Below are 15281 nucleotides of genomic sequence, written 5' to 3' on the forward strand. Positions count from 1 at the left end.
GTTTGTTTCCATTTGCTGTTCTGCATACTGCAGAGGCACAAGGCTATTTTATATTTCAGGTCACAAATGGACTCCGTGCCTTATAAAGTCAGCCACTGTGTATGCAAAATAAACCCCACAGATGCCTGACACAGACTAGAACGAGGACAGGTCTGATGAAGTTAAAGCTTTACTAACTCACTGGAAGGAGAGCCAGAAAACAGTGTTTACACCGTGTCAGAGAACTGCCATCAGTGCCGGAGGGAGAGAGCAAAATCCAGAGGGATTCCAGAGAGCGTCCCAGGATTGGGAGAGGCAGGCCATCTTCTGGGGAAGAGAATCAACGTAGCACCAGTGGAGAAGGGGGGCAGATGGGGGAAGCGGCGAGGCGGTCCCATGACTCCTTGCCGGGGACCAGCGGGGAGAGTAGAGGTCCTCCGCTGCCTACGCCCTCCTTGCGCAGAAGGCTTTTGCGCAGAGAGAGTAGGAGGAGACTAGGCGTCAAAGAGCTTCTTTGCTGGAAGAAGTTTAAGAAACGCCCACTGACGGATTCTGCCAGCGATTGATACAGCCACAGGTGAGTGGCTGTCCGGACAGAAAAGGTTCACTCAGGCAACCCAGCCAGGTGTTTGCACCGGCTTACGCACGAGCAACCCCTAGAACCACTACACAACGAAAGTAGCTTTCCCTTTTATCTGTGTGCAATGCACTCAGTCTGTAGAGTGCACCCCACTGCCAGGATCACCAGACTTTTGAAAAGGAAGTTATGAAGATTGGAAATGGGTCACTATAGCGGTGAGGTGTGTGGCATCCACCACCGCAACCCAATGGAGGATCATTTTGGGCCTGCTATCAAAACAGTATTCTTTTTTCTTCTTATTTGCCAAAATAGTTTCAAAAGCAACTCAAAAAGTCACTTAGGAGAATCCAGAAGAATAGGGATGGAAGGAAGGATGCATGGGTAGGTAGGTAGATGGAAATCATTTACCTGTAAAATTGTTCATACTGGAGTGTTCCACATTCTCGGTGCTTATGCACCCGAACTGTTGACTAACATCCATTCTATTTTCTCATTTAGTTTGACCATTTGTTGGACCATAACTAGACAAGACCAGCTTTGCTGGAGTGTACTCTGTGGTCTAAAAGTGAAGCTTTGCAAAAAAAATTCTGGTTGTATCCCAGGTCATATGTTTGCCATTTCCAAGGAACCTGCTGCATCTTTCTTTCAACATCTCCTCTTTCACTTATCAAGTTTTGGGGCATGGACCTAGAAATAATGTTGACATTAAAGCATCAGATTAAAGTCATTAACATTTTTAATGGATTTAATTTCACACCAGAACTAGAATCTGGTAGTAAGCAGATCTCCTTATCGTGGTCTGTAATTGGCCATCTATTCTATGTCTTTCTTCCTTACATGAGTCAGTATCTGTAGAGCCCTTTTACTATGTGCGTCGGAGTGCATTTCATTGGGAAGTCTGCTAATGAAGCTGTACATCAGAGCATAGCAAAACCAAAGGGCCAAAGCCATGGAGTAATGGCATTTGGCTGCTTTTCAGACATGCAGTGCTGAAACTTCTGCCAAGTGTCACTGCATCATTAAGTTTCAGAGCGAGTTGTCAGTCCATGAATGGAAGAACACAAATTATGTCTGGTGTGTGTTCATAGAGAAGCTGCAGGTTCAACACAGAGCAGCATAATTGTCAAATCAAACAATAAGGCCATTTTCAAATGCCATAAATTCCTCATCCCACATATTTAAGGAAAGTAATAATTAATCATTCACACCTTGGGCAAGACTTGAAGGCAAAATACTTTATAGAATGCAAAGTCAAAGGTGCTTTCCCCCCCTCCAGCAAACATTGCTGTATACAAGTGTGAAAAGGAATGGGAGAAATATACAACTGGTACATGCCTTCTAGATAGGAAAATTCATATTTTGCTTTCTAGCAGCTACCAGTGGGCTTTTTAGAAACAATGAAGGCAGCTGGTGTATTGTAGTAGCTAAGACATTGAGCTGTTAACCCAAAAGTCCCTGGTTCTTATCTTGTCTCTGTCACAAGCTGATTAAGTGCCTTTAGGCAGCTATGATCATTTCCCCCCATCCATAAGCACCAACTTGAGCAGAAGATTGGAAAGGCTGATGATGCACATGTGATGTCAAGAGGAGCCAGAGGCGGAGCTGAACATGGGGGTGGCACAGTTTCAGTGGTCCTTCTCCCAATGCTTTGCCTCCTCCGACCCTGGTCCAGGGCTCCTTCCCCCTCCTGTGTGGCAAGAAGCTGAGTGTGACAAAACATGTGGTCTGGGCTCTGCCCCCAGAATAATTTTTTTGGGGGGTGCAATGGACCAGAGCCCCCTAGAGTTGGCACCTATGAAATACGCCCCTGATTGTCCTTAACATGGGAGGGGGTATTTTCTTGGAGGGACTGAAAGAACCTGGGTCCCTTAGAGCCTGTGCCTGTGCTCCCACCCAAATCTTCAATATGGACATTATAATAAAAACATATAGGTTGTTATAAGTACATCTGATAATTATATATCTGGTATGGTGTATGAGAAATGTTCTCACTTTAAATAGTAACCAGTATTCAGAGATGTACTGAACGTGGAGGTTCCATTTATCTGCCATGGGTGTTAATAGGCTTATCTTCCATAGAATAGTTTTAAGCATTTTCTTTTTTTAAAAAAAGCCATCTAAGGTTGAGCATAAAATTTACATGCAGTTAAATTCTGCCTCTCATGAAACTCTTTAAATCGGGGCATGAGCAGTGGTCAAGGATGATAGGAGCTGGAAACCAACAACACCTGAAGAGCTACAGATTCTCCATCCCTGCTTTAAATGGTTAAAAGCCAATATATTTTCTAGCTGCTGAACAAACTTCTGTTCTGTCTGCTTTCTGTGCGCTTTCCCAGACTTCCACCCCCCATTGTATCAAAAGGGCAATGAATCCCCATATTAATATATAAGTTGTATATTCTAAATCATAGTACGCTTTTAGTGACAGAAGTATCCTGTTTTCTGTACTTTGCAGTATTATGGGATAAAAATTCAGTATAATTCCTGCAAAGTGTTCTAATACCCCCCCCTTTTTTTAGGATAGTGGAGATTCCTATAGCTGTTGTGTAGTTGCTGTAGTGAAGTTCAAGCAGCATGATGCTTTGTGGCTGTCCCTTCCTTTCCTGTTTCTCCTTTCTGTGGCACCATTTTTATTGTTTTAATAGCCTGTTTATGTGGTTGTGAATGCACCTGCATAACCTGAAAAGCTGGAAGTTAAGGTTTTTATATTACTGATAGTGACCCTAAAGAGTGGGGTGGGGTGCCGGGTGAGATGCATTCTCTAGGGTGATGTCTGTACATCTCTCACGATCAAAAGTACAAGAACCCCAGACAGGATGTAGAGTGAAAGCACAAACTTCTTGATGTGGAACAACATTTGCAGGAGCAGATAGGAAATTAAAGTACATGAATGTTCACAAAACCCCCGAGTTTTATAAATATACCACATTATACTCCTAAATACATATACTTTTTGTGCTCCAAGGGCCTATCTAAAGGCTGCTATATATTTTCTTCTGTGCCTGTTTGTTTGAGCTCCTTCCTAACAATCAAGCACTTGGCTGCTAGTGCTGTGAACCCACCCAAGCCATTAATTTTCCTTTTACAAGCTGTCCCGTGTGTAAACTGCATCAGTAAGGAAACTAGCAATGGCCCCCTTCCAGCATGCACCTGGTGCAGCCCAGATCTGGAATTTGGTTGCATCAGTTGGCTGGCTGGCTCGGATTAAATTTCTAATCAGACTGCAGAAGAAAGATGATTTGCCATATCCGAAACACTGCTGTTACTGCCTTTGCTTGGGTGAATTTACTGAATCAAAATTAAACTTCATGCTATCGTTTCCCCTTTCATGATGTCCCTGCAAATTGATGATTATGTTTTTCATGCTTATAAACTGTTGGCCTCTAATCACTTGGATCATTTACAGTGTGCACTGGTCTAAAAGAATATACAGTTTGGTTTCTTCTCGGAGCTTCTGTTGATCAAAAACACTGCAGTGCCCTCTACTGCTAATCCTAGAAAGTGCAGATCAGATGGGTTTGCAAAGTCAAACTCTGAGTGTGTAGTTAAGCTTTGAAGCACACTCAAAGTAAAATGTTCATCTTGTTTTCTGAATATCTATCTATCTATCTATCTATCTATCTGTCTATCTATATATCTATCTTTCTTTCTCTTTGGAATAGAGACTTCAAATCCTTGTTTTTTCTCCAAGCTTGGTAGCAATATTAAATCATTTTGTAGCCAGGTGTAAACTTAAATTGAAGAAAGTAATTATTATTAGTATCATTACCATTATTTCTATTTCTAATTTTAATGCTATTTATTTTCATATATTGTAAACTGCCAGCCCACAAAACGTGATGATTTTTTGCATTAAAGAATGCTACAGTTTTCCGCGGTAGTCAAAAGGCAGAGTTTGATGCACAGCATAGAATATATTACCACTTGGTAAAAGTGTTGTATTAATTTTCTATGTTGACAGCCTGGGGAGGGAGGGGGAGAGGAGAGGACATTCTTTGGCACATTTCCCCCTTTGACCCTGTAACTTTAACTCTTTTGTTCTCCATACATATTTTTCTGCATCAGTCACAAGAAGCTTGTTTCAGAGCATTCAGGCTGGAGCTGAGCTAATGCCATTGTTTAAGTGTGGCTGGTGCTGAGATACAGTTTCTCTTGCTGGCTTCAGTGTGCATTCATAAGAAAATGAGCAGGGAGGGGGCATTTGATGCTTCAGATCCTGATTTACTGTGAGCCAGATAACCAGGGCTGGTCCTACCATGAGGCAGAGTGAGGCGACTGCCCCAGACAGCAAATGCTGTGTTTCTTTGCCCTCCCCCAGCTGCCCCCCTTCTCGTTTCCCTCTGTTGGAAGACAGAGCTCTGTGTGCTGTGCAGCCTGTCCTGTGCCCCCTAAGTTAGCCTGCTGCCCTCAAGGTACAGTGGTGGAGGACACTGGCCTGTTGCCAGTGTGGAAGTAAGATTCAACTGTCAGTTGGGTCAGTACATGGAAGGGCAGGGGGAGATGGTGCATTTTGTCCTCCGCTTAAGGCAGCCATCCCTGCAGACAACTCCCAAGACACGTCAGACGTTTGCCACAATCATTCTGTTTCTGTTTTGTGTTTTAGGTTCTCCCTTCATAAATCAAGTTCTGAAGAAAGTGCTGTCGGTCAGTATACTTCATCTTTATTTGGTCCTTTCTCCACCCCTTCCCAATGCCTTGCTTTTTGCATACCATCAGCAGTGTTGATCTACCTTGCTGTTTCAACTCTCTTGCAGTAATGTCACATGTTTTGCTACCTGCTTGTGGGGGGAAAGGGGGAGGTTTTTCAACTTCCTTCTCATCTTTGAGGATTATTCCTTTAGAATAGTACTTCCTTATGCATTTTATAAGTGTTATACAGGTAGACAAGAGGTGTGGGATAGTTTTTGTTAATCACCGAAGTCATTTTGTCCAGGAGAGGGGCACAGCCACTCTTTTCCTCCTCCCTTAAAGAAAACAAATGTATTGGAATCTTCTGGTACAATTTATTTAATTCACGTGCATCTCAGTGTTTGCTTTAAATAGGGATAGCTGTTATTTATCATTTATTTATAGATCTCATTTTTGCACTCAAGTGCAAAATAAAATAACTAGGAAGCCTGCTTGAAGTAGAAATATGACTAATGGTCATGCAGCACTTTTAGATTGCACAAACAAATTGAAATTGCATTTTCATATTAACTTTTAGGTAGCTTTTAAGTTTGGAGGTTTTTTAGGTGAACTAAAAATAAAAGTTCAATATGCTCTATATTGTTAGTTAAAATGAACATAAAAAATGTGTGTTCATTTTCACCTAGCATAGTATCTTTTGGTTGCTTATTGCAAATGGTCTACAGCCTTTCTTTTCCTAAATAATGATTGCTTATGACAGCTATTTATGGCATTGTTTCCAAGTATGAATTAAAATTAAAAAACATGCCCAAAAATAACTGAAACAGGATGAGGGAATGGGTTTCCTTTGAAAATGTATACATATTTAAACCTCTAATGTATATTTGTTTTCCCCTTTAGGTAAAGCAGATTGGAAAAAGAAGAATAGGTATTTCTGGCAAAACTTCAGAAAGAATCAGAAGGGACTAATGAGACAGTCTTCAAAAGGTACAGCTTTTTTAGCATTGCTGTGTTTTAATATTTGTTACATTTAGTTCTGAGAGTAGTTTATATAGTGAATTGGGCCTTCAGCAGGATTTACATACTAAACTGCAATAATTTAACAAGGGTAGCCTTAATTTTTTGACAGTACTCTTTTGTTCAATGAATTCCACTAGGTTAGAAAGGCAGGTTATATACTGCTGCCTGTCAGACCCTGTCCAATTTAACAGAAGCTGCTTTATCTCTGAGAACTATTCCATACCAAATTAAAGTTCAGCTTTAGATGAAGCTGTTTCATAGTGTGATTGTTCTGTTCTTAGAGCAAAACTTTATTCATTAAGGAATACAAAAGCAGCCTCCTCCTGATCATCAACTTCTCGTGTGTGTGATCACGCACGCACGCACGCACGCACACGCATGCATGCATTTTTCATAAGTGCAATTTTAGTTATAACACTCTGAGATACAATGTACGTCTCTGAATCTGCAGTCCTTTGCCAACTTACCTAGGAGTTCAATGGGACTTACTTCTATGTGGGTATGTCCAGGATAGAGTAAATCCTTTATCGATTGCGTCTGGTCTCTGGTGACCTTCCGTTTTAGATTTTAGCCTGATGCATCTTTGGTTAAAAGAACTAATATTAAAGGTGTGTTTTAATGTTTACACTTTTTTGCAATCCTACAATTCAGATATATTTGCCTTTCATTAAACCTAACTTTAATTATTTCAGTGATGTAGGTGCATTCCCCAACATGCCTTAGAGAACACCAATTTTATCCATTTTCCAAGTCTGCTTGAGTCACGTTCTACTGAGACCAGCATTAATAGTTTACCTAAATGTGCCTAATAGGGTTCTTTCACTCCCCGCCACTTGCACTAGGAGGAAGTACACAGTGAATTCTGGCTTAGAGTTATGTCCTGACCCGGGGCTGTTTTTGGCTTTTACTGATTGTAGTGTTTTGGGACTGAAACTTCAAGCCCTGGTTCAAACATAATGCTAAGTCGGGGATTTTGGTTTGTTCCTTCTGTCTGCTATCGGGCGGGGGGGGGGGAGACCAGCAACATGTGATCAATAAACTGAGGATGGTCTGGTTTCTAAGTATATGTCTGCTTTTTACAGATAAAACCTGGTAAATACTGAGTTATCTGAAGGCATTACCATCATAAATTAGCAACTTGAATTGCTGTTGGTTAAAATTTGGTGCGCTGATTCTGTTTATGCAAAGTTTTCTCTTCGTGCAAAAGACCTTTTCCCCTCTCCACTTTCTGCCCAACCCAGATATTCTCCAGAAGATTGGGAGAAAACCCAGACCAGGTTTAGGAGGCACAGGTGTACAGGCAGAGGAGATGTCCTGTTACTCAGCCAAGTTTTGAACTGACAGAATGAGTGTATTGAATAGCATCCTCTGTGCCCACTCTCCAGTCTTCCTTAACGTTGTAGTGTTGAATTATAAGCATAGTCACTTAAAGCACTCAGTCCAGCACATGCTAAAATTATAGAAGTCAAGACAGATGAGATGCCTGTTAGCAGAATATTGCAAATAATATTGCACAGTATCCTTCTTTGTAGAAAGTTTCTTTATTCAGGTTGGTCTGAGTTATGTGTGTATTAGCAGGGTGCTATCAGAACAGTGAAAGGCATTTCTGATGTTAAACAAGTCATATTCCTCGCTGGCAATTTTCAAATTATCAGGTTCATGAGCAGATCACCTGGGATACTCTTAATCCCAATTTGTGCTACTGGACTGGTTCGGTATAAGAGTTGTCCATCTGCCAAAGTCTGCCAGGCTCTTCTGAAGGTACAGGGGTTGAGAAGCTTCTTGGGTGGTGTTCCTTCCAGAAACAGCAACTGTAGGACCCAAAATTGGGCAGGGCAAGGGTGGAGCAGAGCCAATCATGGACCTGATAGATCCAAAGCTGCTCAGTCACCCCCTTGTACAGTTATACTCACAAAAATACATCATGCAATCATTAAAATATCACTTAAATGTTTTAAAATATTAAGCAGATTATAAATGCTTTTAAATAAATGAATGAAACCACAGTTTAAAACAGCACCATCAAAGTCCAGTCATTCTGTGCCCTAAGCATAAAATATAGGACAAATACCATCTTATTCCATCCGTATTTGCTATATTACCCCTTCAAAGACAAATGTTTCCCAAGATGATAAATGATAGGTTGAAAATATGGCAGATTTGTACAAAGGATGGTAGGAATCGGTTTGCAATGCAGAAAATCTCTTGACCCAACATACCAGGCTTTGGATTAGCATTTCCTTTGCTGCTCTGTCATTGTCTGTAATGATTTCCAAGTATAATAAATATATTCTAGGACATGCCTTCTTTCTAAGCTCTATTGATTTGAGGAAGCAAAATAGGTCACTAGAGAGGAATATTTTAGCATTGCTCCTGTCATCAAGCTGTGGGGTAAAACTGGCAACGGCTCTCCTGGCATGGCTGCTGTCCTTGGTCTCTGACAGTGTTAAGATCCTCTTATTTCACAAACCCAAATAAAAATGTTGCCATGTATCTCAGAATTTTGAAGGGGGGAGTTAAGTAACCCAAATAGCTTGACTAACATAGGAACCAGATTTCTGAGGTCAGTAGCCTGGGAAGATCATGATTTGGTACACTTTATCTCCCCTCCCCCCCCCCCCAAATTTTGCTTTGTTTCTAAAGATCTTTATTCTTCCTTTGTGTCTTCAGGGGAGGATGTTGGTTATGTGGCAAGTGAGATCACAATGAGTGACGAGGAGCGGATCCAACTAATGATGATGGTTAAGGAGAAGATGATTACTATTGAGGAAGCGCTTGCAAGGGTATGTGATGAAATACATACTATTCAGCCTTATTATTCCTTGATATGTCAGTTATATCAGTGAAACACTAGAACCTTGTAAATAGGTTGCTATAATTTCTGAGAACAATGCAGTGCAGGGGGCATTCTGGCTAGGTGACATTGTGGATTGGGATAGAAGCAGGGGTTGCTTATACATTAGCATCCTGTCTGACCAGCCCCAGAGATTCCGTATGAAAGCAGTTCTGTGAATAACAGCACGATCCTATACATTTCTACTCAGGTGTAAGCTCCATTAAGTTCACTGGGCTTACTCTGAGATAGCTGATTATAGGATTGTAGCGTAAGTGGTTCTAAAAGGTTTGAGAATCACAGTTCCATTGTATGGTGCTAACCTGAACAATCATGTGGTAAGTGTATGTATATATGGGTGGGTAAGTGAATTGCATTATAGCTTAACTAAGCATTAAAGCTCAGCCACACACTGATAAGATTGTCGACTCTGCAGTTAAGACTTAATGAGACCATGCTTTGAAGCTAACAATTCAGTTCACACATAACTTACTCTCTATTAACCTTCAGAGGGCTGATTTCTCGCTTTTGTCACTAGAGTACTGTACTAAACAACATATTTAAATATAACAGAGCTGAGTAGTATGTATTTGTGTCTCGGTTTTTTCCTGAACTTTGCAGAGCATATACACACACACACACACACACACACACATATATATATATAATCACAACAATATGTAATAATATGAGCAAACCAGAAAGCAGAATAATGGGGGGAGGGGTTGAGAAAATGGAATAGGTTAAACCACATGCTTTAGCAAGGTAGAAAACCTTTGGTCTTATTTTCATTTCAGCTTAAGGAATATGAGGCCCAACATCGGCAATCAGGTAGCATGGACTCTGCTGAATGGCCTGATAGTCCTTACCCATCTTTTGACGGTTCCTCCAATTGTAATGTGAGTATCAGTCTCTACAATGCAGCATATATTGTTTACATTGACATAAGGGTGTATTCATATGGCAGTTGAAAGGGAAGCAAGAAGCATGGAGAATGTTTGCCTCAGACATCATGGTCCCATTCCTCATTGAAAAGGAAAGATCACTCCACTTTTTAAAAAGTTTCAACTCTCTTCAGTTGAATCTTATGGATGTTGGATATAGTACTGGTATTCTTTTAGACTTTGTTCAGCACAGTCTGTGTTCTGCCCGAGTTGCAGGTTCTCTTCACACAACACCTTTTTTAACCAGAGGTTTGCACATGTTGCCTCTCAGCCGGTTGTGTGTATCTGCTCTTGTACATAGGGTTTGGTTTTGTGGGTGCAACTGCAAAAGTAAATTTTGAAGCACTTGTGGTGTCATGCCAGAAACAATCTTGCTCATGACATGGCACAAGCTAATGTTTCCATGGATGCCAGGTATCCACTGTTCACATGGATGCAGCCCTAAATTAAGCTGCCATGTCACATTAAGCTTCCTCTAGAGCTCTACTAAGATTTCTGTGTCAAAACTCAAGTGTGTTTCCATCTTCAGATTCCCCCAAAGCCTCACTTTTTCCACTTGAACATTTTGGCTGTTATCCTGTGGCTAGATAGATATGCCTGCTTGTTTGGACATTCACCCTGCTCTATTGCAAAGGATACATTAAAAGGATTATCTGAGAACATGTCATACTTGGTGTATGTTGTTGTTGAAAATATGGCAATTAACATTAATACCATATACTTTGTTTCTAATGCTTTCCTGTAATAGTGCAGTTCTAAGCTTGTTCTACTCAGAAGTAAGTCCTAGTTTCTTCAGTTCACATTCAACTCTCACAAATGATTTTAGAACTGCAGCCTAAAATCTTTAAATGGTTTTGTAATCCCAATTCGAAATGACGCCTTCCCTAACCATGTAATTATTGAGGAAAGAAGTTCTAGTGAACAGCCTTCAAACTGTGAAATGTAGCTTTAAAAAACAAAATAAAAATAAACTGCAAGACAGATTTGCATTGCATGTGGCTGAGCATCACATTTTTTTGCAAAAAGGGAAAAATGCCATTGACATGTGTAATGCTGAAAAGATTTAATTTCTATTGATCTTGCTTCTTCCACTCAACCTTCTGTCATTTATGAGTTTCTTTATTGGCAAATTGGGATGTTCAGTCCCTTGCCTGCCAGGCTAAAATACAAAAACAATTAGCAAAGGACAGGGTGCCACCTCCCCTGTGTCAGCAGAGAAGCTGCCCTCTGTTGTCACTATACTGTTAATTCTAAGCTCAGTTTGGAGGACTCCATTTATTCTATTTCTTTTGAATGTGCCAAGCCAACAGCTGTATTGGCTTTGTGCCAGATACATGCAGATTAACATTTAATCTTCTCATTGTGTGTCCAGTTCATACTTTAGGAAGTATGCATTATTAAAGACTTTACCATTCCAGTCATGTCTTTCCTTTCTGATGTGAAGTTAATGTTCCAGCCTTGCATGTTTTCTTCTTTCATCCCCCCACTCCCATACCTTCCCCCCTAATTTAAAATGCATCCAAATTTTCTTTTGGAAACAAGGACTGCTCTTGTTGGGCCTTGTCAGAGTTTTTAGTTATGGCAAGCAGTTTATATATTGCAGAGCTAAGTCCCTCTCCTAGAATTCTCCATGATACACTTACAGGTGTGTGTTGCCTTCCCAGAGAAGCTGGGATGACTGAGAACGTAATTACTTACTTTAAAAAGAATAAAATTACATTATCACTTGAAGTCTTCAAGGGCAAACATCATGGAAACACAGAATAAGAGTCAATAGAAGGCAGCTACTCAGAAGCAAGTCCCATTGAGTTCAGTGAGACTTATGCCTAGAGAGGTGCTGTACAGGATTAGTTTCTCTGTTCTTCCCGATCTCTCTGAAACAGCATAATAGCCAGGAAAAGGGCTATAGCTAAGTGGGAGGGTACATGTTTTTTGCATGCAGAAGGTTCCAGGCTCAATCCCCAGCATCTCTCTTTTTAAAAAATAATTTGTATTGATTTATCATAAACATATGCACAAACACATAACCGTACAAACAATAACAGAACCAATAAACAAAGCATATTCAGTATAAAAAGCAAATTACAGAGATGCAATATTTTAAGATGAGTCTATATATCCCAATCACAACAAGGAGCGAATCATGGGAGTAGTACTTATATGACTCCCTATTTCTATCATCAAAAAAATGGAGACCAGTCCGTGTCAAAATTGTCTGATTTGGCTTCGCTTCAGATAAAGCATTAGTAAACTATGCCTCCCACATAGGAACGTAGAAATTCTGAGTATCTCTTGTTAAAAGATCTCTTGTGGTGGAGCTGAGAAAGTTTTCCCTCTGACCAAGACCTTAGAGAGCCACTGGCCACGCAAATAATGAGCAAGATGGATAAATGTTTTGACTCCATATATGGCAGTGTCATGTGTATTATTCATACTCCTTTGGTCTTTAAGGACAGAGGAGCAGAGACTTACCCTTCACTGCCTGCCCATGAGCTGCGGGGAAGAGTGCCTGCAGCAAAGAGGTTGCACATACCTCCATATCTGTACTGTATATGTGGAAGTTTATATATAGCTTTGGAGTGACTGGGTGGGTCGTTCTCTGTCTAGTGTGACATTTGGCATTGTAGTTCAGAGAACTTTCCCAGCTGTGTGCCAAATTCAAGCCAGGTGTGCTCTGATGGCTAACCCTATCTGCGCTAAGGGCATGCTTGATACTGTTCTACTAGCCTATCAGATAGCAATAGAAAAAGAGACACCAATAGGATACCTAATCCCTCATTTTATATTCAGTAGAAACTGGGGACTTAACAAGTTCCTTGTGTGCAATATGGTATTCTGACTGTGAATCAGCCAGCAGGGGATGCTGTAAAAGTATTGAATTCCCTGCACTCTGCTGCATCTCACAGTCATATGTCTCTCCCAAATCAAAACCATCCTTATCTTCAAGCTTATGTGTTTAATTGCTCTGCTGGGTAAAAATGGGTCCTTCTTTATCCCAGACACAGCCAAAGGTTTTACACGTGAAACCATTTCTTTGCCACCACAAGTAGGATTTTTCTTTCTGTTGCTTCTAGTGTTTGCTTCATTCATTTTTTCCCTGAAAAATATTTTTACAACAGAATCATACTACCGTATTTTTCGCCCTATAGGGTGCACCAGCCCATAGGGCGCACTTATTTTTTTTGGGGGGGGGGGAATAAAGGAAAAAAATTATTCCCCCCCCCCGAGCCCCAAAGAGCAAAGAAGCCATGACAGCGAGCGTGATGGACCCCGCTAGCGGTCCTGGCTTCGTTTTTAGCCTTGGGGCTGGGGGTCCGGGAGCGAAGGCGAGGTTGCGCAACCTCGCCATCGCTCCTGGAGCTTGCAGGGCTGGGGGCGGGGGAAGCCCGAGCTTCCCCCAACCCCAGTCCCCAGAACAGGTCCGGAAGCGAAGGCGAGGTTGCACAACCTCGCCATTGCTCCCGGAGCTTGCGGAACTTGCTGTCCGCAAGCCTTGGGAGCCCGGCGGGAAGTCGCGTCGGGCTCCCAAGGCTTGCGGAGAGCTGCCCGAAGCCTGGGGTGCGCCCCGCTGCACACCGACCCCTCTCGCTCTCCAGGCTTCAGCGAAAGCCTGCATTCGCCCCATAGGACGCACACACATTTCCCCTTCATTTTTGGAGGGGGAAAAGTGCGTCCTATAGGGCGAAAAATACGGTAATTTTATTCATGAGGCCCTCGCCCAATTAAAAAAGAATTTATTTGATTGAGCTAGTCTGAAATTTGTAAGGTTAATCTGCATAACTGCATAATTTTTTGTTTATATATGTGTTGTAGCAGGACTTATCTTAGGTAGGGTCTACACATTAATACATATAACAAAATCCCAGTGGTCAAAAGCAGCAAATGGAGAGGTGGGGGAATGTTATAATTGTAAAAGTTTTTATAACCTGTAGCCCAGTTTATCTTTACTTTTTAATTATTTAAGTTTACCAATAAATAGACCGTGGTGGGGGTGGGGTCTACTTGGTGCTGTTGTGAATTCAACCACATTTACAGTGGTGCCTCGCAAGACGAAAAGAATCCGTTCCGCGAGTCTCTTCGTCTTGCGGTTTTTTCGTCTTGCGAAGCAAGCCCATTAGCAGTTTAGCGGATTAGCGCTATTAGCGGCTTAGCGGCTTAGCGGATCAGCTGATAAGCGGCTTAGTGGCTTAACGGATCAGCTGTTAAGCGGCTTAGCGGATCAGCTGATAAGCAGCTTAGCGATCAGCTGATAAGCGGCTTAGCGGATCAGCTGATTAGCGGCTTAGCGGCTTGGGAAAAGGGGGGGGAGGAAAAAAACCCCGCAGGAACTCGCAAGACATTTTTGTCTTGCGAAGCAAGCCCATAGGAAATTCGTTTTGTGAAGCACCTCCAAAACGGAAAACCCTTTCGTCTAGCGGGTTTTCCGTCTTGCGAGGCATTCGTCTTGCGGGGCACCACTGTATTTGCATGACATATTTGCTATATGTTAATTTGGATTTTTGTATTTGTATTTGGGATTGTTTAGGGGTTTTTGTTGGGGACTGTATTTTTATTAGTTTGTATACATTAGTATTGTTAATTGTTTCAGTTATTTTTATTTATGTATTTTGTGCTGTAACTTTGTGTTGTGAACCACCCTGAGACCTACAGGTATAGGGCGGTATACAAATTTTAACAACAACAACAACTCAGTGGGGCTAAAATCGATCTATAGGCTTGTACTATAAGATTGCAGTCCTTTGACTCTTCAACTGGGTAGAAGCCTCATTGGAACACATTCTATTGTATGTAAATTGTATAGTATATTTGTTGTGAAGGATATTCTCAGTGTATCTTCTCAGTGCAGAATAACAAAACACCATACTTGGTAAAGAGGTACATTCAGTCCTTTTTTTCTGGGGGTACGCAAGGGTACACAGTACCAGCACTGGGTACATTATTATTTTGCCTATTTAGACCCAATAGAAAGCTGGTGATCTATAGTGGCATAAGTGGCAGAACAGAGGTATATGGATTGCCTTGTTGCAGTTCCATAACTCTCCAACAAGTTGAACTACCCTGTCATCATGGTTAATACTAGACGCCATTTGTTGATCCACAAATCCCAGGAGAGTAGAATTTTCCTGAATCTGGATCCTTCAAACTAGTATCAGGCACACCTAAGATTTTCTTTTCATTGTGTATGACCTGATATATAGGGTTTGAGGAATTATGTGGTAGAAAGCATGGAAACATCAAGGAGACTGAGCAAGGAAGATACTGAAGCTAGAAGGCTAAATAAAATAGTCCATACAAT

The 15281-nt window shown here is 41.3% G+C and overlaps 1 protein-coding gene across 6 annotated transcripts in view; it reads left to right on the forward strand.

Moving 5' to 3' along the window:
• SASH1 (SAM and SH3 domain containing 1) overlaps positions 1 to 15281 on the forward strand; it is a 554241-nt gene that overhangs the window by 490562 nt on the left and 48398 nt on the right. For all 6 annotated transcript variants that reach the window (XM_080998541.1, XM_080998543.1, XM_080998544.1 and 3 more), the window contains exons 5-8: positions 5163 to 5203; positions 6089 to 6175; positions 8879 to 8991; positions 9839 to 9940. In XM_080998541.1, coding sequence (XP_080854667.1) covers positions 5163 to 5203; positions 6089 to 6175; positions 8879 to 8991; positions 9839 to 9940 — 343 coding nt within the window. The remainder of the gene's footprint in view (positions 1 to 5162; positions 5204 to 6088; positions 6176 to 8878; positions 8992 to 9838; positions 9941 to 15281) is intronic.

The sequence above is a fragment of the Podarcis pityusensis genome, assembly GCF_964106645.2.
Source record: "Podarcis pityusensis genome assembly, chromosome: 3".
Classification (NCBI taxonomy): Eukaryota; Metazoa; Chordata; class Lepidosauria; order Squamata; family Lacertidae; genus Podarcis; species Podarcis pityusensis.